This window comes from Sorex araneus, chromosome 1 (assembly GCF_027595985.1).
Source record: "Sorex araneus isolate mSorAra2 chromosome 1, mSorAra2.pri, whole genome shotgun sequence".
NCBI lineage: Eukaryota > Metazoa > Chordata > Mammalia > Eulipotyphla > Soricidae > Sorex > Sorex araneus.
Window position 1 is genome coordinate 341,776,612 of NC_073302.1, and position 22,644 is coordinate 341,799,255.

At 40.8% G+C, this 22,644-nt stretch overlaps 1 protein-coding gene across 7 annotated transcripts in view; it reads right to left on the reverse strand.

The window, feature by feature from the left end:
* Positions 1–22,644, reverse strand: part of UNC5D (unc-5 netrin receptor D) — a 595,849-nt gene that overhangs the window by 209,097 nt on the left and 364,108 nt on the right. For all 7 annotated transcript variants that reach the window (XM_055141615.1, XM_055141626.1, XM_055141606.1 and 4 more), the window contains exon 4: positions 8,430–8,533. In XM_055141615.1, coding sequence (XP_054997590.1) covers positions 8,430–8,533 — 104 coding nt within the window. The remainder of the gene's footprint in view (positions 1–8,429; positions 8,534–22,644) is intronic.

Here is a 22,644-nt window from a genome sequence, read left to right on the forward strand (position 1 = left end):
CAATTTTCTGTGGAAGAAAGAGGAGAAAGATGCATAGAAAGATAATTTCTATACAATATTAGTGGCTATTTTAAATGGTTTGCATACTTTTCATTTATTTTACATCTTTGTCTCTTACCAATCCTATAAGGGAAATACTGTTCCCATTTTCAGGTGAGGATTCTGAAATGAAAAGTGCCAGTAGGCCTTTCTAGTCAGAATGCCACACAGCGCAAATCAGGGTTTGACCTTGAGTCTGTCTCACTCCAAAGTTTCCACACTGAAAAACCTCAGCTCCATCTCTACCCCATTGGTGGATGCAAAGAGAGAGAATCCCAGAGCACAGAAATCAACAAGCATGGGCCAGAGCAAACCAGAGGATTATCTCCATGGTGAGATCTGCAGGGTGGAGACAGAAAACTTATAATGATGGCCTAGATCACTCATGACCTCATCTCTGTTGGGTGAGGGGGGTCTCATTGAGGGTGAGGTAATGCTCAATAATTGGGTATAACTGTTGGAGCATCTCAGGGAACTAACTGTATGGGGTCTGAGATCGAACACAGGGTGAAGGTTTGCAAAGCATGTGCTCAGTCCTTGCTGTTATCTCCCTGGCTCACACTCCTTTTTCTTCATGTCACTGAGGAGATGTGTGGGCAGAGAGCATACCTGTAAGTACTCAGGGGTCACTCCTGGCAGTGCTTGGGGAATCATATGTGCTGTTGGGGATCCAACCTGGGTTGGCTACATGCGAGGTCAGGGCCTTACATGCTGTACTGTCACTATGGACATTTTAATCAATAAAGCCATATTTGTAAAGGTTGAACGTATAGCAGCTGACAGAATATTGCTGGCTGGGGAGTTCTCAAACTTCAAAAAAGCCCGGAAAGGGCCAAAATAATGGTTCAGTGGGCATGATGCTTGCCTTGCCCAGCACCCTGTATGATCTACCAAGTCCTGCCAGGAGTCATCCCTGAGAGCAGAGCCAGGAGTAAGCCCTGAGAACTGCTGGGTATGACCCTCCACAAAAGCAAAACAAAACAAAACAACAATAAAAAAGAAAGGGCTTGGAAAAAGCTAATACAGTAAAAAATAGAAATTCAGTAAGGGCTGGAAATGCAGCTCTGTCATAAAGAAACTGCCTTGCATGTGTGCAATTCCAGGTTTAAAACCCACTACTGTGAACTATATAAATAAATAAAAATGAGTCAGAGTCAAAAAAGGATCTGAACTTAAGTTTGGAAGGGCTTCTGAACAGTTGGGTAAGTCACTGGAAGACAGATCTGAAAGCACTGTTGGCCCCTTAGAGCCATGCTCTGAGGATGAAATGACAGATACTACTCACTGCCTCCATGTAGCTGGTACATGGGGACAATCCATCCAGGCAGTTTGCTCTAGTCTTCAACAACCCACTCTCTATGGCCACACAGATGAGTTACTTGGTATGAAAGTTCTTTCATCTATATGTGTTTTGTGAAAACCTGGCTTGAACTCGCTTCTCCCAGAGTCTGTCAAATGCCTGTGAGGACCCTTCTGTAGCCCTGTAGAATAAAGCCAGTGGAATCACCCAATGCTCTAAAACCCTTCCAAGGAAGTTGCCATGAATCCTATAGGAATGGATAGGGAATGAGCAAAGTGGCAAAGTGGAAACACTGATGCACAGCCCGCTGGAGGAAGAAAGCTGAGTGAAAATATCTTAGAGAAACATCTTATAACCTAGTTTTCCCTCTGGGAGATCCTGGCAAGCTACTGAAAGTTTTCTGCCCACATGGCAGAGCCTTGCAACCTCCCCATGGTGTATTTATATACCAAAACCAGTAACAATGATGGGTCTCATTCCCCTGACCCTGAAAGAGCCTCCAATGCGACACTGTTGGGAAGGACAAGTAAAGAGAGGCTGCTAAAATCTCAGGGTTAGGATGAATGAAGTCATTACTGAGACCGCTCAAGAATTTCGACAATCAATGAGATGATGATGATGATGATGATGATGTTGATGATGATGATATTTACAAGAGTGGTCAACGTACAAGCAGGATTCCCGTTACTGACAAACTGAAGTCACAAACTGGAGGACACCCATATGCCGTAGAGTCAGTAAGCAGAAAAGTACACTCCCTGAGACAGAAAAGACACAGGGCAGGTACTGGCTGGTGTCATCACCCCAGAGACATGGGTTGTCAAAAGACATGAATTTTGCATGTCCTATCACTGTTCTCTCATAACTTTCTCTTCCAGTTCTGCCTTCCTATCTACAGCAACACAGATTCTGGTGGTAATAACTATTGTGTGATTGCAAAAACTAAAAGAGCTATAAATATTGATGCCTAGGGCTGGGTGGTACCTACTCACCAAGAAGTGAAGTTCTAAAATAATCCAGTGCTTGGAACAGGGATGCTTTCCTGCATGGAGATCCTATAAATGTTTGCTAGAGACTCACAATAGTGCAGTTACCCACAATATGACTGAAACATTCTGCATAGCCATCTATAATACAACATTTGGAAACCAAAGCATTTGCTCCCTCTCAGCTCAGGAATTTCTTCTTCAGCCATCCTAAAACTCCAGCTGTTCCTGGAAATGCTTTGAACAGTTGGGTAAGTCACTTTGGCCAGTATGGATCTAAAATGTGTTCCTAAGTACAAATATATGATTAAAATCAAAGGTGGTACGTCAAAGAGAGAATTGGAAATATATTAAGTTGAATAATGGGGCCCATACCCCCCAGATTCATTTTATGTGGAGTGTGTATGAGTGTGTTCATTTTATGTGTTTGTATGTATTCGTGTGTTCTTGTATGTGTGTTACATACATGTTAGTGTGGCATGAACTGGAAATGGAGTGTTGGTGGTGTTTCTTGCTTGCCCCATGAATACAAAAATGAGGTGATCTGGAAATCTCGATCCTTTAGCAATAGTCAGTGTCCACCTAAGGAGAGGGAAATTTAGACACAGAGAGATACAAGGCAAGACACAGGCAAGAGACTGGCTGATGTGCCTGACTGCGGTCACTGGAAGGTAAGAGAGAGCGTGGATAGGTTCTCCCTCCGAGACCCCAGAAAGATGAAACCCTGAGTCAGCCCGAGGTTATACACTCATAGCTTCTAGAAGTCTAGAATCACACAAATACATTGCATGTCTGTTATGTGTTGACTTAGGTAACATGGAAACAATACTGTGAGAGTCTGTGGCAATGATGCATAGTCACCTCACCCTACCTGCACCACATGCGCAACATCTGCAGCCAATATCCTTCTGTTATTTTGATGTGTCCACATTATCATCCTCTCCCACGTACAAATGCCTTGACTTAGTAGTCTTGGTTTTATAACCCAAGACCAAGCATTTATTATAACTTGGTACTATCTCTGCCCTTATTTCTATCCCTCTGATGAGATATTCTGGTATTTGTCCTTCTGCTGCTTTATTTAGTTTAATACAATACCCTCCTGTTCCATCCAAATTGCTGTAAACCATAATATTTCACTGTTTCTTATTGCTGAGTTGTATTTTACTGTGTGTATATCTCAAATTCTTTCCTCATTTATCTGTTGCTGGACATTTGGTTGTTTCCACATTCTAGCTATTATACTAAATATTGTGATGAACATGTGTGCATATATGGAGTACTATAATGAACATATGTGTGCAATAATATTTTCATAATGAATAAGTTTGTGTGTGTGTGTGGAATGGAGCAATAGTACAGCAGGTAGTGCATTTGCCTAGCATGTGGCCAACCTGGGTTCGATTCCTCTGTCCCTCTTGGAGAGCCTGAAAAGCTACTGAGAGTATCCCACCTGCACGGCAGAGCCTGGCAAGCTACCCGTGGCATATTCGATATGCCAAAAACAGTAACACATTTCAGAATGGAGACCATACTGTTGCCCACTCAAGCAAATTGATGAACAACGGGATGACAGTGACAGTATGTGTGTGTGTGTGTGTGTGTGTGTGCGCGCGCGCGCGCACGCACTAAGAAGTGGAATTACTGGGAAATATGGAAGCCATATTCCTACTTTTATGAAAACTCTCCATGCTGATTTCCACAAAGACTTCACCAGATATCATTCCTAGCAACAGAGTCTGAGGGCATTTCCACCACATCCCAGTCAACACAGTGCTTTAAGTCTCCTAGTTTATGGTAATGTGTTGCAATAACATGAGCAAGCATGTACCAGGAATGATATCTACAGTGTGGAAATCTGCCAAGAGGGTAGACTAAAAATATGTACTTTGTGATATATCTGTGTTATGTTACTACCTATCTTGTTCAACAATTCTCAATGTTTCCACTGAAATTGGCTTGTGATGCTACTGAAAGGTTCTCATATCTTGATCTGCTCCAGTGGTTATAGCTGAAAGGCACCATCAGAGGCAAATGAAGATGGAGAAGGTATTGATCCAACAGGGAGAACTCATTTTCCTTCAATAAGAGGGTGTAACAGCAATACCACTTCTGGGAATACATCCTGGAGAGGCAAAAAAGTATAGTTGAAATGACATTTGCACTTGTATGTTCATTGCAGCATGGTTTACAATAGCCAGAATCTGAAAAAAACCTGAGTGCCTGAGAACAGATGACTAGTTAAAGAAACTTTAGTACATCTACACAATGGAATACTATGCAGCTGTTAGAAAAGATGAAGTCATGAAGTATTGCATATTAGTGGATCAACAAGGAAAGTATCATGCTAAGTGAAATGAGTCAGAAAGACAGAGACAGACATAGAAGAATTGCACTCATCTGTGGAATATAAAATAACAGAGTAGGAGACTAACACTCAAGAATATTAGAGATAAGTACTGGGAGGTTTGCTCCATGGTTTGGAAGCCTGCCTCACATGCTGGGGGAAAAGGCAGCTCAGATAGAGAAGGAAACACCAAGTAAAGTGTGGTTGGAGGACCTGCTCAGGATGGGAGAGGCGTGCCGAAAATAGACTATAGATTGAACACAATGGCCACCCAATAACTCTATTGCAAACCACAATACCCAAAAAGAGAGAAAAATAGAGAATGCCCTGCCACAGAGGCAGGCTGGGGTGGAGGGGGTGGGATGGGGGGGTGGGAGGGATACTGGGGTCATCGGTGGAGGAGAATGGGCACTGGTGGAGGGTACTCGAGCATTGTATGACTGAAACACAAGCACGAAACTATATAAATCTGTAACTGTACCCTCATGGTGATTCATTAATAAAAAAATTAAAATAATAAAAAAAAGAAGAGGGTGTAAGAGCTAGCAGACGGAGAGTTGGGAAAGGAACTTCCAAGCCTCAGCAAGTCTTCCCAAGAAGCTGAAGAGGGGAACCCCCTTGTCTTACACAGTGTAGCCCATTTCTTTGACAAGAATTCTCTCTCTAAACATGGCCTTGAAGGATCTCACAGTCCTTAGAATTCATAAATCCCCTGGCTGTTATGAGAGGGCTTGAGGGGACTATAGGTGATGCCGAGGATGGAACTTGGGCCTTCTGCATGAAAGCAAGTACTGCATATCATTGAGCTATTTCTGGGGTTCTATGCTGTACTCCTTAGCCATCCATGCATGTGTTTTCACACTAACGTCTATTTTCCCTTTTAATTTTCACTTTAACAACTGCCCAACCTCTCAGCTTTTCTCCTTTGTTTTCTGTCTTTCTTTCTCTCCTTTCTCTCAATTATGTTTTCAAAGAGCAGGTGGAGAATGTTTTATTCACTTGCTCTTATCCAGAATGTAAAAAAAATGAAGAAAAATAATCTAAGGGACTTCACAGTTTGTCTGAGGCTGGCATAACCCCAAATATTCATCAATAGAGGCAGGAAATTTGTTTTCATTCATATTCAGTGACTATTTACTGAGCACCTGGATGTGAGAAGCTCCATTTTACATTCCGGGGATACAGTGATGAATAAAAATATAAACAAATATTCTCTCATGGAGCTTAAATTCAAGTGAAAAAGACAAAACATAATCAAAGTAAACAGGGTGTGTTTGTGGTAAAGCAAAAAGAACATGAAACAAAGGAAGCTTAAATGTCCATGTAGAGGGTAGAGAACAGACATGATCTACAGTGTACTGAACTGGTCTCACCGAGCAGATTCCATGTGATCAAGCCCTGATGGAAGGGATGGAGTAATGAAATAATGGGAGAGGAGTATTCTTGCTGTAAAGCCATCATATGCAAAGGCCCTGGGATTAAATTATTTCTTAAGAATCTGCAAAGCTTGAGGAGATCAATGTGCCAATAGTAAGTGAGATGCAGAGAAGCCTGAGATAGTGTCAGAGGTAACAGCAATTCAGAATATATGGGACCCTAAGAAGATGGATTTTTAACCTTGTATGCACCCTGGAGATACTTTGGGAGACATTAGACAGTACTTAAATGGCAGCAAGACCTTTACTAGGTCATGAGTATGAGCATGTCTCCTAGGCCCCCCAAAAATCAAGGGTAAGTCAGGTAAACATCTTGGCTTTCTTCCAGCTGTAAAAATTGATTATTAACAATCCAGGGAATGTGAGGTTCTCATAGGGAGTTAATAAAAACATGATCTTCCGCCTAACACTTCTCTCTCCAATGCAGGCAACGTTTAGTAAGGGCCAAGCACGGGCTTGCAAGGGAGCTTCCCAGCGAATACAGCCAGTGACAGGCAAACTGTCGTGATTCAGGTGCATTCTGCAAAGTGGGGTTTGCAGAGAAGGCTAGAGTCTGTAGTGAACAGCAGCCCCCCAAGATTGAGTCCACAGCACAGGGGGGCCATGCTGTGTCCCTCTGAGTACTGTGTGTCTTGTGGCCTATTGCCCACTCAGGAACAAAGAGCACAAACTCACAAGACTGAGAAGGTAGCATAAGAAGATCAAATATCCTTTTTTTTTCTTGTTTCGCATTAAATGAAAATCTAAAAATAAGCATTTTCCTTCCTAATCATCTCATACTATGCACGGTATGTTCACTTTAATTTTCAAGTCCGTTTACTTCATTTCTGTGAACCATTTGGGCTTTGAATAGTGTCCACCCAGCACGTTTTTTGTCGAAATATGCAAGTATCTGTGTTTTTTTTTCCTCTTGATTTTTCTCTACACCTTTGTCTTTTGAATTTCAAAAATCATAGCAAGTTTAACCATGATATTAGGCAGAGTTTTTCCTCTCTTTCTTCATTTCTCATTGAAAATCAGTTTCCAAGTTTCCCATGGAAGAGCCACCATCAGATTATCAACTTAATTCAGGCCTGCATTTATAGACATATCATCGTATAATGATACTAAGCATCACTTGCACTTTTCAATCCTACCACCACCAATGAACTGTATTAATAAATCACCAGCCTATCAAGCTTATTTTTTCCCCTTCTTTTGCCTTCCAAGTATTTCCCAGGGGGTCTGGATTTCCTCTGGGAATTCTTGGCCAGTGGGCTGATGCCTCAATGCAAGGGATTGGATGAAGATGAGCATGTGATGCTGTGGGGCTGTGAGACACCCCGTGGACCATGCTGGTGGTAGCCTGGGGTTCTCCAGAGCCACACCTCAAGGTGCTCAGTATCCTTAAGTCTACACCAGCAATGCTTAGGAGATGTGTGGGAGGGAATCTATGGCACTTGAAATTGAACCCAGATTGAACACATGGGTAGGCACGCACCCTACCCACTTAAGTATCTCCCAGCCCCTAGCAAAGCAACTTTTAAAAGTGACTGGACAGGGACTGGAGCGATAGCACAGCGGGTAGGGCATTTGCCTTGCACACAACCGACCTGGGTTCAATTCCCAGCATCCCATATAGTCCCCTGAGCACCGACAGGAGTAATTCCTGAGCGTAGAGCCAGGAATAACCCCTGTGCATCCCCAGGTGTGACCCAAAAAACCAAAAAAAAAAAAAAGTGACTGGACAATTTAGAAAGGCATGTTACTGACAGTTACAGCATAAGAGTATGGTAGAAATCCTAGAACACCGAAATGGGAAAACAAGAACTGTGGCTCTGGTTTCTAGGCACCTCACTGCAAAAGAAAGTGAACCGATTGTAGACCTGTCACTGCGACTTTTTATTTCCCGGAAACCCCCGACTGCCTGGTGTGGTGCATGTTTGTTGCAGAAACGGACGAAGGATGATGAGTCCAAATAATAGAGGGTCTTGGACCTGGGTCCCCACTCTTTCCTCCATCCCTCTGCCCTTTTGAAATGTCACTAGGTTTGTGAATGTTCAAACAGGATCCAGAAGCTAGTGTGGGAATCAGCGCAACAAGGTGGCCTGCCAAGGACATCGAGATTGATGCTTGCTGATCTGGTCACACCAACCAAAGTCTATCAGGGCGCCCCCACAAGAACTCTGTTAATAACAAAGTGGAACGAAGGCAGCCTCATATCCCAATTTATTTCCCTCACTTTTTTTTTTATCAAATGGGGTGCAGAGCAACAATGCCAGCCAGGCTCTGTCAGCTAACTTTGGTCACCAGAATTTGAAAAGACAGTACCCCAGCCTTACCTCCGCTGCAGGAACCCCCTCTGGGGGCCGGCAGTGCAGCACAATCATGCCTTCGATGGGCACCTCCCTTCCCTGCGGGTCTTGTTCAAAGTTCTTTCGCAAATCTGAAAAGAAGAGTGAGATATATGATATGGCTTGAGGGCCAGGATTTTTCTCATTTTCTCCAAATGAGATGGTGAATTGAACGCCGCAACCTGGACACACACACATAAACTTCATTGGTTTGAGGAGTTTCAAAATAAGGTGAAGGTTTTCCAAATACTCAGAAGCATATCTGAAATAAAGCTTAACGAGACTATCCCTGTGTTCATGATTGATGTGGAGAGTAAAAGAACTACTATAGGAGCTGGGGGGGGAATAATAATAAAAATAAACCTCAGCATTTCATAAATCTTTGCTAGAATTATCTGCTCAGCATCTGATGAACTACTTTGCCTAATAAATTGGTATCCACAGCTATTAGGCACTTGTGAAGGATTTGATTTTTTTTATTATTATTAACAAAAGAAAGCTTTATTAATCTATAACCTATGCCATTCCCCTTAGCCCTCAAGGGAGCTCTGGACAATGGGAGTAGAATGAGATTACCTATTACTCTTTTATTTGTTACCAGGGAGAAGGGGCAACATTCAGCCACAACAAAATCCATAACCTATCCAACCAAACATATCATTAAAAAAATACACCGGCCTCCAGTCAAACAACAATGCTGGGTATTTGTGTACCGCCCTGCCTGGAAAGCTCAAGGCATTTAGCAAACAAGCTGCACTATTAACCTTTTACACACAAAGGGATGGTGCTTGGAGAGGTTAATTGGCTTGCCAGTGGTCACAGAGAATGCATCGGTGCCAGTGGTGGGGAAATATCCACTAAGCTTCCTGACACCCTGTCTCTCTGGCTGCAAACCAGCAAAGCTTTCTCTGGGAAGAGGACACATGGACAGTTCAGAGAGAGGCAGCTTCATTTGCATGGTTTTATTTGCATAGCTTCATCTGCCTGGCTTTCCACAGGAGCATCTGCTTCATTAGCAGAAGTAGGGAGTTGGCCTTTGCTTCTTTTGAGGTGTCATGACAACACTTTGATAATTTTACAGTAAGAGCTTAATTCCTGACATCAATTGAATGCATGGGATGGGAGCACCAAGACGAGTTTACAAGGCTTCCTCGATGTAAATGATTCCCCCTCCTTCCCTGACAGTGTATTTTTCTTCAATTGGGTATCTCAAATTACAGGCTGTGGATTTATTGATTTAATTTTCTTAGTGCTTACAATAACATGAAATATGTTCTCTGTAAAGAGCAGGGCTCCAGAATCAGTTACATCTTTATAAATTGTATAAATACATTAAACTTGCGTTTAGCAAGTCAAAAACACCCAGTGAATAACAAGCACCAGGATTCTGTATTCACTTCCTTCTGAATTTTACCGTTAATATCTCCCTCCTAGAGGCAACAGTGTGTTTTGTCAGGAATTCTACCTACTGGGAGACCTCCATTAGTGTCTGTGAGGCAAAGAGTCTTAAAAGGATTTGCATTGCAGTCAGGTAGCAGGACCCAGGCTCTCATTTCTATACCATCTCCCAAGCTGCAAAGTCAGTTTCCTTCTACTACAGTAAGTAGATTACTGTATCACTTATCTTCAAGATTGCCAAACTCAAAATATGATAAAGGTCACATAATCAAATGATAAAATTGAGACTTAAGGGAATTGTAGGGACCCTCCAAATAAAAACTCTCACATGTACTACAGAGTTGAACCACAAATACTTTGTTTTCATCACCAGGGATCTTTGGAGTTAAAAATCTCTCTTCCACTACATCAAAATTATTGTATTGCAGTTTGAGTGTCTAACACAAGTCAGGAGTTTGCTAACAGAAAGGGCTGTGCTTTGATGGCTAATTTTGTTTGGTTTGTTTGCCATTTTATTCTTTTCCTTGATTGCTTTGTTTTCTAAAGGAAGTCTCACTCAGGGCTGCTAAATGATGATTGCAGTTTTGACAACACCAAATAATCTGTATTCAACCAGATGAAGCACAGAAGACTAATCGCTGAAATTTCTGTTATCTTCTTCTATTCTCTTTTTCTGCCCCATAGAAATGGACAAAGGGAATAGTTTATGATTATTTCCATACTCCACTGCTTCTCCTGCATTGGAAAACCCCGAATTGACACTGGGATATAGAAAAAGAGTATTGTCTATAGTCATGGAACATGAAGCAATTGTAATAAGATCTCGTGCAAGCGGGATCCAAGTAAAGAAGGACCAATCTAATCCTTGCTCTTCCCAACTGACTTTCGAACTTGCTGAAAGAGTTCCAACAGGAATCATATTAATATTCTTCAAGGTAGAGATTCAGGATGAAAGATTAAAGGTAATGGAGTCAGGAATTACTGAGGTATCATATCTGAATCCAACTGATAGCAGGCAGTGACATATGCATCAGATATCACATTAAGTAAAGTCCAAATCTCACTAATTCTCACCTACTACAGATAAGCACATTAGTATCTCTGACTTTTATGGGAAAAATATACCAAAGTCTGACTTGGTACTGAATGCTGTCAACTATTGAATACTTGGTACTGAATACTGTCATATTGTCAACTATGGAGTTAAACTGTTATACCCAAGTATATGGTTTTCATCACTTTATTATCTATGTCATTTCCAGGGCTTGAGAAATTCAGGTGGGCACCATGTAATTCTATGGGCAACACCTGTGTCAGTGTTTAGGATTTACTCCTGGCTTTGTGCTCAGGGGACCATATGGGGTGCTGGGGATTGAACCTGGGTTAGCTGCTTGCAAGCCGTGGTTCCCTACCCACTCTACTATCTATTTGGCCCCATCCATGCAATTATATATATATATTTATATATATATATATGAACACCTTTATTCACGTTTATCAATAGTCAAGACACTGAAAAAAAACACAAGTGCTCAATGAAAAATGAGTAAAGAAATTGTGTGTGTGTGTGTATATATATGTGTATATATATGTATATATACATAAAATGGAATACTACCATTCAGCTACAAGAAAAGGTGGAGCCTTGCCATAACATGGATAGGACTGGAGGGGTTCACTCTGAGTGAAGGAAATCAGGAGAAAGACAAATACTATATGATTTTACTTGTGTAGTATATAAAAAAACTAATGCCAAGCAATAGTGTCCAATGGAAAAAATCTCTATAGGCTATAAGCGCCAAAATGAGATCAGTGACACTGGGGAGAGTGGGCTGAGAGGGTCCTGTGCACTCTGATAATAGCTTTGGTGTGCTTCCATGATACCCCTAAAACATATAAATAATTCTACTCTGATAGACCAATGCTATCAATAAAAATACAAAGATGAAATCTTGCCGAATCTTGCAGGACAATATGGAGCAGGAAGATATGCTAGGTGAAGTCAGTTGGCACGCTGGAAGGAGACAAATTACAAGATGACTTCACTCATTTACGAGGTATAAAGAAAGCAAAGAGACAAATCTATAGTCAACTCATGTTCATATTGAAGAACTAAGGATGTTAGGGGACTCACGGGGGACTAAGAGGGTGTGTGGGGCATTGATAGGATGGAGGAGGCACAGTGATGCCTCAGAAAATTAAGTACCTCAGAGGGAAAATAAGGAGGTAAAGGACCTGTATTAAGAAAACTACAAAGCGCTACTTCAAGAAATAAAAAAGGACATGAGGAAATGGAAACACATTCCCTGCTCCTGGACTTGGAGAATCAACATTGTCAAAATGGCAATATTCCCCAAAGCATTATGCAGATTCAATGCGATCCCTATAAGGATAACCAAGGCATTCTTCAAAGAAATTGATCAAACACTCCAGAAATTCATATGGAACAACAAATCCCCATGAATATCTAAAGAAATTTTGGGGAAAAAGAAGATGGGAGGCATCACCTTCCCCAACCTCAAACTCTACTACAAAGCAGTAATAATTAAAACAGCATCCATACATATAATTCTTAATGGTACAGAAAGAAAGCAGCTCCAGTCAGCCACACAGAAAAAATAATTCTACCAATGAAGGAGACAAACCATAGAAGTAAAATTCCTTGACTTTCTGTAAGGCAAGAAGCAAGAGGCAGTTTTAGATAAACTCTAATTTAAGTTCTTTAAAGTCAAAGGGGGGAAAACACAATTGAGACTCTAGAGTAGGGAGTTATAAATAGGATGACATCTGAGAGCAAGAAACTGCCACTATGCAGGGGAAAAAGCAAAAATGCTGATTTAGAAATAATGCCTCCCCCAACACACACACATACACACAGTCACAGAGACAGTGAAAAACACTGTGAATATATTATAGACAGAGAAACTTGTGAAACAGGAGACAGTTGAATCAGTCAGGATCCAGGCAGAAAAAAAAAAAAGCCTATCAGCAGTACTAGCAGAAAAGGGAATGAAAAGAGTTGGAGGCCAGTGGGTGTAGGATATCATTGGTTTGTCCTTTCTCCCTTGCCACAGAGTTTGGGCTTATCTGGTAATAATCTCTAAACAATTCTAGACTACATTGGTATGTCCTGCTCCCCTTGCCACTAGGAGCTTAGGTATATCAGTCACACCCATCAAAGTGCTCTGGAGTCACTTCCCATTCCTTTGTTTATCTGTAACCATTTCTACTGGTTAATCAGCTCTTCCCCTAATCAGACTCTGTTAATTTGTAAGGTCAGACCTTGCTAGGACAGTGAGCTTGTATTGTAAGTTAATATTGCCTTTCTACTCTCCTCATGTCTTTTGAATAGTTTACTTTAAAGCAATATCCTTTTTGTATGGAAGTAAGACAGTTGTTAATATGCTTTGGTAACATAGGATTTAATTGGCTTCAAGTATTATTCACTCCTGGGCATCTGCTTTCTCAACTTAAGCCTCAGCTGCCCTTACTTCCTAGCACCCCCAAAATCTGGGTCCCAACGAGGGACAGGACTGACGCAGGGCAAGCAGTGAGTTATGTGCTACCCTGGCATCGAGATGGGCTTGGCCAAAGTGCCTAATGCTTAACTATATGTTAAGAGCTTGGTCATGGACATGTCATGTCATGATCCAAAAGCAACAACGAGACTAGGACTCTGCTAGGGATAGGAAAGACTAATCTGGCCTGAGCACTGTAGTCTGTGATCGAGATGACCCCAGGAGAGCAATTCTATAAGTTTGCTGCATCTCTTGCTATGTCCATACAAAATTATTAATAATATGAACACTTATATGTTAGTTGGACAAGGAGAGGAGAAACACACCCATGGGATTTCGCTCTTGGGCGGGTGTCCTGCTGAAAGAGAATCTAGAATTCCTAAAAGAAGCATCCCCTAAGGGATATAATTTTACCCCCTAGTGATTGTAACCACACCTATGTGTAAGCCCTGGCCCCTATGTGGGGGCATTTAAGGCTGTATGAGGGGGTCCGGGGGAAGAAGCAGAGAGAGAGAGATGGGAGTATATAGAGAGAGATTGGAATAAGCTGCAACTGAGACCAACCAGCCTGGCTCCGTTCCTTCCTTCGCCTGCCTCATCATCGCCATCAATCTCCCCGGGGTGGGGGAAGTGGCTGGAGACTACCAGGGACAGAGACAGAGTGCCTCTGCCCTGTGCCCTGTGCCCGGTGTGGTGAGGTGCTCCCCTCCTTGCCCCTTTCTTTCTTTTTTTTGTGTTTTTACACAATGGGGAACTGCAAAAAGCAGATCACACCCTAGGGATGGAGATGGAAGACAAAGAGGAGAGGCAGGATTCAGAGAAAACAAAGTTCAAGGAAAGAACACGTGGTTTGGGTACTGAGGACTCAGCGCCTTGGAGGAGGGAACTAGGTGTGAAGGCCTAGAGCTCAGAAGACGGAGCATCCACCAGATTGGTGTTCAAATCTATAAAGGAGCAAAGCGGGTCATGGGAGTTATAGGACCAGAGTCTTGGGAAACTAGAAACGAAAGCTATGACCAATATGAAGAAAGTCTGCCAGAATGATGTTCACAGGGACAGAGAATGAACAGGAAGAAGGAAGTGAGGAAGTGGTTTTGCTTCTTCCAGATCTATCTCGGATTCCCCCTATTGGTAGAATCTCACAGGGAAACATGCGAGTGATGGCCAGAGATCTCCAGTCTCAGCTTCACAACTTAAAGAAATTGGCTTTAGAAATGGAAGATGGTAGCTTGGAAACTGAGTCAAGTTCTTACAGTTTCTAGCTCTGTCCATTTACTTCACAAAATCATCAATTCCGTGAAGGTAGATTCCATGTCTGAGATGTTCACACTTATATTTTAGTACCCGGTGTCCATTTGCTGTAGGTCAGGTCCTTCATAAGTGTTGAAAGACCCCTGCCACTAAAACTGAGCTAAGGGAACTGATAAATGTGACTTAAAAGGGTTAAATTTCATTTTAAAACTGTGCAGAACTGAGCTCACCATGGCAGTGACCTTCAGACAATGGTGGGGGAAAATGGGCAAATGGGCACTGGTGGGGTATTACTATGATTTATAATATTGTTAGTCTTATCATTGCCAATAAGTTGATAATGGTACTGAAAAATAAAATGTTTTTTGAGCATGTCATGTTGAAATGCCGGAGTCCAGCTCCGGAATGAAGACCACCGACTCAGAGATGATGTGTTGACCAGCAGCTATCGAGGCTGAAGGCCCCGTTTATTCTCAAGCAAGCAGTTTTATATTATTTGCATACCTTGGCCCAGGCACGTAGCCAAGTCCAAAGATGTTCTCATGGGTTAGACATATTTTGTGTTTGTCTCAAGATGTTCTCATTAAAAATACCAAGTCAAATTATTCCCAAGGTTACTTAGAGCACAAGAAGTATGTACGTGCAGGATGTGTCCTGCTTATCTTGCTGGTAGGTTTTACCTTCAAGGCCCCTCTTTCAAGAGGCCCTCTGCCCAGGACTCTCCCAAGCCCCCAATGCAGGTCATACAAAGTTCATTGTCCCACGCTGGTCTCTAGTCTCTAGTCTATGTGCTCCAAGCAATCCCACTACATTGAAATATACGTTATTAAGTAAAACAGAGATTTTAGGAGACAAGAGGTTGAAAGAAAAAAAATCCCATGTTAGAAATAATCGGAATTTATCTAAGCTGAATAAAAGATGAGCTTGCAAAAGTATCATGGAGAACAAGAGAAAATACATTTAAAAGTCAATTAAAAGATTCTATGTATCAGAATTCAATTGTTAAATTTTGGATCTGGACATCTAAAATTATTAAAATAATAGTAATTTTATAACTATTTCTAGTAAATAAGGTTACTTTTTATATTGGAAGGATCAATATAATTACAATATTGATGTTATCTTAAGTATTCTGTAAATATAAATCTTATAGAATTCAAATGACATTTTTCATAGAAATGGAAAAAGAAGCAAAATCCAGAGGACCTTGACCAGTAAAAGCAACCACAAGGATAAAGAAAAATCTAGAGAGATTACATTTACCAATTTCAAACTATAATGTGAAGCTATAGTAAAGAAAAGCAGTATGGCACTGAAATCTAGACAAAGAGAGAAGCTGAATTGAATTAGGAGCTCAGAAATAAATGCAGAGGTACAGAAAACCCATCAATATTTCACAATGGTGTCAACATTGAATGGGAATGTCTCTTAAATAAATTGGATGGGAGAACTGGAAATATGCAAATTGAAAAATGAAAGCATTTGTCTATCCTTACTACTCACAGCCATCAACCTGAGCTGGGAAACGTACACTCGTAGAGGTACTGGAACACTGTACGACTGAAACCTAATCGTGAACAGCTCTGTAAGGGTCTATCTCATAGTGATTCAAAAAAATTTTAAAAAATAATCCCTGGTCCAGTATGCCCTCCTCGGAGACAACCAAGGGCATCTCTGGTGACCTTTAAGAAATTCTAAGGAGGCTCACCCCAAATGATAATAAATATATGTAAAAGTTCTTTGGCAAAGGTATTGACAATATATTAAAATATACATATATTTAAAAAATATGACATCAGAAGGACAAGAACCAAAATTAAACAAGAGGAAGCATATCAAATTAGAAAACTTTTGTACAAAAATGGAAACAATCACTATAATGAAATGACAGAAATGGGAGAGAATGATATAAACTTAGTATCTGATAATGAACTGAATAAAACATATATAAAATAGAGGGAAAAATTCTCAAAATAATCCAATTAAACATGGGCAAACACCTGAATATTTCTCTGAAGGAGATAAGCAAATGAGAAACAGATACAGAGAAAAGAGTTAGACATCATTTTTATTACTTCTGAAAAATGTAATAAAACCCACAATGGAGTGTCCTCCCATAACTATTAAAATTACTATTCTCATACATACAAGAGAAAACAAGTGTTGGTACATATGTGAAGACATGACCTAACAGTGCGGATCTGAGAAGGGACAGGAGGGTAGAAGGCCAGGCTAGAAAACACTTAGGGACAGTTGTGGAGAGGTGAGGGACACTTTGGTGGTGGTGGGTGCAACAGTTTTGTATATCTATATTGCAAATGTTAATAGTTCCTAAACTTTAATAAATAAATACATTAAATAAAAATACAACAGAAAGTTGGGACAAAAAAAGAAAATAATCATGGCCTCTATTGATGGGCACATAAACTGTAGCTCAATAACAGCAACAATAACGATAAAAAACAACCATCATGGCAGTTATCGAAAATGTCAAAAATTGGGCTGAAGCAACTGTACAGCAGGTAGGGGGATTTGATTGCATGTGGCTGACTAGGGTCCATTCTCCATCATCTTATATGCTCCCCCAACTACTGCCAGTTGTCATGATTTAATTCTAAGTAATCCCTGAATATTGCCAGGTATGGCCCCCAATAAATAAACAAATTAAATAATTAAAACAGAATTAACACATAATCCAGAAACCCTGCTTTCTGGTATATATTCAAAGGAAATGAAATAATTATCTTCAAGAAGACATGAATATCTTAAGTTTATTCATTGCAGCATTTTCACCAGTTTGATTGTGATGTAACTTATATACAATATAATGCATGTTTGAGATGTACACATATTGGTTTGGTTTACATCACTGTCACTGTCATGCCCTTGCTCATCGATTTGTTTGAGCAGGCACCAGTAACATCTCTCATTGAGAGACTTATTGTTACTGTTTTTGGCATACCCAACAGGCCACGGGTAGCTTGCCAGGCTCTGCCGTGTGAGCGCAATACTCTCCGTAGCTTGTTGGGCTCTCCGAGAGGGGTGGAGAAATTGAACATGGGTCGGCCGCGTGAAAGGCGAATGCCCTACCACTGTGCTATGGCTCCAGCCCTTGGTTTTATTAAGATAGTTTAATAAGTATAATTTTAGTAAATATAGTTTAGTAAGTTTAGTAAGAACATATAATTTTGTATATAACATAAAGAAAAATATAGAAATTTCTTTCCTATTATAAGCCACAATTTACTCTTATCTATTTTATAAGCATCGTATATATGTGTATATATTATATATCAGACTTATGTTAAGTATATGTTACTGTATTCTAAATATCAGGTCATTATGGAACATTTTTTGTACTTGCTTATAACTGAAAATGTGTATCTTTTAAATTCTTTCCTCTTTTATTTCATTATCATTAACAAAATCGTGAAAATAACATAGGTATCTACAACAGATGAATGAACAAAGAAACCGTGATGTCATACACACACATTCATACATAAGGGAATACAATTAAGCTATGAAAAAGAACCAAATCAAAAGGCAGTCAACACGAAAATAAACCAAGGAGACTATATCAAATTGAAGAGTTTATGCATGGCAAAAGAAACATGAGGTAAAACTAAAAGACAGCTAACTGAATCAACAATCAGATAAATGGATAATATTCAAGAAATATAAATTACAAAAATCAACAAAAATTTAAAGCATCCCTATTAAAACAGGGAGATGGTACGAACAGATACTTCTTGAAGAAGACAGATGTATGGCATATAGGTGCATAAAAAGTGCTCATCATAACATTATCAGGGAAATATAAATCAAGATGACAGTAAGATACCATCTTACACTAGTAAGAATGACACATATCCAAAAGGCTGGGAACATTTTGCTCTGGTGAGGATGTGGTGGAAAGAAAATCTCATCCCCAGTGGATAGAAATATTTTCTGGTTTAACCCATATGAAAAACATTGTAGGGATGTCCCAGAAAAGTTAGATTGGGGCTGCCATAAGACCCAACAAGTTGACTTAGTTCTTTCTACTCCCAATGCAAAAAATAGCATTTGGCACAATAGCTTGGCTATGAGACCAACATAGGTGTCCAGTGAAAGATGAGTTGACAATGAAGCTGTGGTATATATACACAGTGAAATCCTAGACAGATGCAAGAAATAATGAAATCATTCACTTTAACAGGGGTGGAACTAAATAATATGTTAGGTGAAGGATAAGAACACATTCCAGATAATGTCATATATCTGTAGTCTATAGAATAGTAGGATATATAGAAATGCAAGGAATCAAAGGCAGGCTACCTGCATTACTCTTCACCTATGTCATAAAAATATGAAGGGTAGGATAGTGATTAAATTGAAAGGTGGAACTTTTTCTGCCGCCGCGCGAGCTCGACCCCGGAGGCAACTGAACTCCTTTGGACACAAGCAGCGCCCCAAAAATGCCTCCAAACTGTGTGATCACAGCTATTGGCCCCTGGGCCTCCAGCGGGGCACGGTCTTTTCTCTCTCAACTCTCTCTTATTAGCTGCAGCGAGGTGATTGCCGGTTTTTAGAGTATGCAGATACCCATGGAAGTCTGGGAAAGCCGACGGGGTGGGATTTCCAGATCCGCCCTGCGCCGATTTAAGCACAGCGCCATGTGGGTACATTCTTTTCTGCCACCGCGCGAGCTCAACCCGGAGGCAACTGAACTCCTTTGGACATCAGCAGCGCCCCAAAAATGCCTCCAAACTGTGTGATTGGAGCTACTGGCCCATGGGACTCCAGCGGGGCATGGTTCTTCTCTCCAGGCTTCTCCATCATATGAGCACCACAAAAGGGAAGTAAAAGATTGCAGTGATGCAATTACCAAAATAATTTTCCCTGGACCTCATATGGAAATCCCAAACCGCGCGGCTGCTGTCGCAGCCGTGTGACCTAATATCTCCTGATTGTCAACAACGTGAAAAGGTTCCTTTTTAGCAGATCTTACTGTGGGCGGAAACTCCAAATAATAGTACCGAGTTTTTTTTTGTTGTTGTTGAAATATTGAAGGTAATCAAAGTAGCAGCTATTTCTTTAGACTGTGAACTAAGCCAAAGCCCCACACCGGCTGAGGTGAGGAAATATCCTTTTTTCTCGGTTCTTTTCCCTTTTCTGGGAGAAACGCGGTGTGGTGTCCACTATATTATGAAGTATATTAAGCAGGCACAAACTAAGAGGCGCGGGAATGGGAGGGGAAAAAACACACACACAAAAATAAACTATATACTTGGAACAGCGGGACGCTTGTGAAGTCTCGGACCAATGCCAGCGCATGCTCCGCCGAGATTCGACCTGAGTGGCCACACTTTTGAGTGGCCGCGATGTTGCTGATCAACCAGAACTCGGAGCCTAACTAGACTACTTCTGGTTCCAGAAACTACTTGTAACCATGTCTCTAGACTGAAATAAGCCATAGCCCCATGCCGGCAGAGGACTGGAAATATCCTTTTTTCTCGTAGGGCGGCGTGGTGTCAGCCATAATATGAGGACTGTTCATTAAGCAGGCACAAACTTGGTGGCACGGGAATGAGGGGGGAAAAACTCTATGTACTTGAAACAACGGGACTTCATATCTCTCCAGTTTCAGCAATGGAAAACTAATTATCAAATGCTGCATGGGCAGTAGGGCTGTCTTTCTTGGGGGAAAACTCCAACAATACTGAATGTTGTGTTGAAATATGGAATGTAATCAAGGTAAAGTGAAAATGAAGTAAAATTTATCAACTAAGCAGGCAGGGATGGGGGGTGGGGGTCAGGGGGTGGGAGGTATACTGGGGTCTTCGGTGGTGGAATATGGGCACAGGTGAAGGGATGGGTGTTTGAGCATTGTATAACTGAGACATAAACCTGAGAACTTTGTAAATTTCCACATGGTGATTCAATAAAATATTAAAAAAAATAAATTGAAAGGTGGAGTAAGAGGAGGCAGGTGGGGGTAACTGTTGCAGGGATTAGGGGCGTGGGTGTATCGGTGGCATAGAGTAGTGATGTACGTATATCGAGACCAGAGGCAACACTGTGAGCATGAGACGCAAAGAACTACAACAACCTTACTGTGCCTGTCCAGAAGAAAGGCCAGGGAGCAGGAGGGGACGGGGAACACTGGTGGAGGGGAGCTGACAGCGGCTTGATTTGGAACACTGCATGCCTCAAATGCAGTTATGAATACCTTCAGAAACCTCATTGTCTTAAAAAGAAATCAATTATATATTGGGGCTGAAATACAATAGGTAAGGTGCTTGCCTTGCATGTAGTCTATCTGGGTTTGATCCCTAGCACCTCCTACGTTTCCCCAGCAACACCAAGAGTAATGCCTGAGCACAGAGTCAGGAGTAAGAACTGCACATTGCCGGCTGTGGCCCTGAAACCAAAGGAAATTCTCTTCTTTCTCTCTCTCTCTTTCTCTTTCTCTCTCTCTCTTTCTCTTTCTCTCTCTCTCCATAGACATATATGCATATATATATGTACATAAATCAATGAGCAACGGGATGACAGTGACAGTGGTATATATATAAATATAGGTATGTAACATATTTATATATAATATTTACATTTTTATATATATTTTAAGAATATATATAATATTTATATTATATACGTGACTGGTGCGATAGCAAATGGGTAGGGAATTTACCTTGCACACAGCCGACCTGGGTTCAATTCTTCCATCCCTTTCGGAGAGCGCATCAAGCTACCGAGAGTATCCTGACACACGGGAGAGCCTGGAAAGCTACCCATGGCGTATTCGACATGCCAAAACCAGTCACAGCAAGTCTCACAGTGGAGACATTACTGGTGCCCGCTCGAGCAAATCGATGAGCAATGGGATGACAGTGCTACAGTTGTACACTGTATTTGCTCGAGCGGGCACCAGTAACGTCTCCACTGTGAGACTTGCTGTGACTGGTTTTGGCATGTCGAATACGCCACGGGTAGCTTGCCAGGCTCTGCCGTGTAGGCAAGATACTCTTGGTAGCTTTTCGGGCTCTCCAAGAGGAGTGGAGAAACTGAACCCGGGTCGGCTGCATGCAAGGTAAATGCCCTACCACCTGTGCTATCGCTCCAGCCCAGTGCTATATATGTACTATATATATATTAACATATAATATAAATGTTATTTATATTATATATAAATAATAATATAAATTTATATATAAATAAAGAAGCAAAACATCATTTGTAACAACTCAGTTAAGCAATATGAGATAATACTGAAATAATAAGCTTCTAGTTTTGTCTGGGGAACTAAATTACAGCAGGACAGGGACACTTGATAGCACTGTACTATTTACTTGAATGTTACCTAAAGAGTACATTTTAACATTTCTCAATACAAAAACAAAAACAGTAATTACTTGAGTGCTGTGTGGGATTGCTAACTAAACTCATTGTCATGATCATGTAATTAAAAAAATACCAAAGTACAGAATTGCATGCACTTTAAAGTTAATTACATCTCGATAACCTTGAGAAATTAAAGAGAATTAAAATAAACTAATAATTTACAATGAAAAAAAATCAGGCTATGATCAAAATTTCCCCCTATACTAACCTACATGAGAGTATAATTGTCAACTCTGTAGTTTTGTTTTCTTGGAGAAAAAAATAGATACTAATTTTATATTCACAAGTACTTTCATGAAGAAACTAACAACATACAGTCTCGGACATATTAGGAGTTGGGATGGTAGATGCATGCTGAAAGTAGATAATGGACTAAACATGATTACCTCTCAGTGTCTGTGTTGCAAGGCATAATGCCCCAAAGTAGAAAGAGAGTATGGGGAATATTGTCTGCCATAGAGGCAGGGGGAGGGTGGGAAAGGCGGGGTATATCCGGGATATTGGTGGTGGGGAATGTGCACTGGTGGAGGGATGGGTGTTTGATCATTGTGAGATTGTAACCCAAACTTGAAAGCTTGTAACTATCTCATGGTGATTCAATAAAATTTAAAAAATTAAATTTTAAATTTAAATTAAAAAAGAGATTA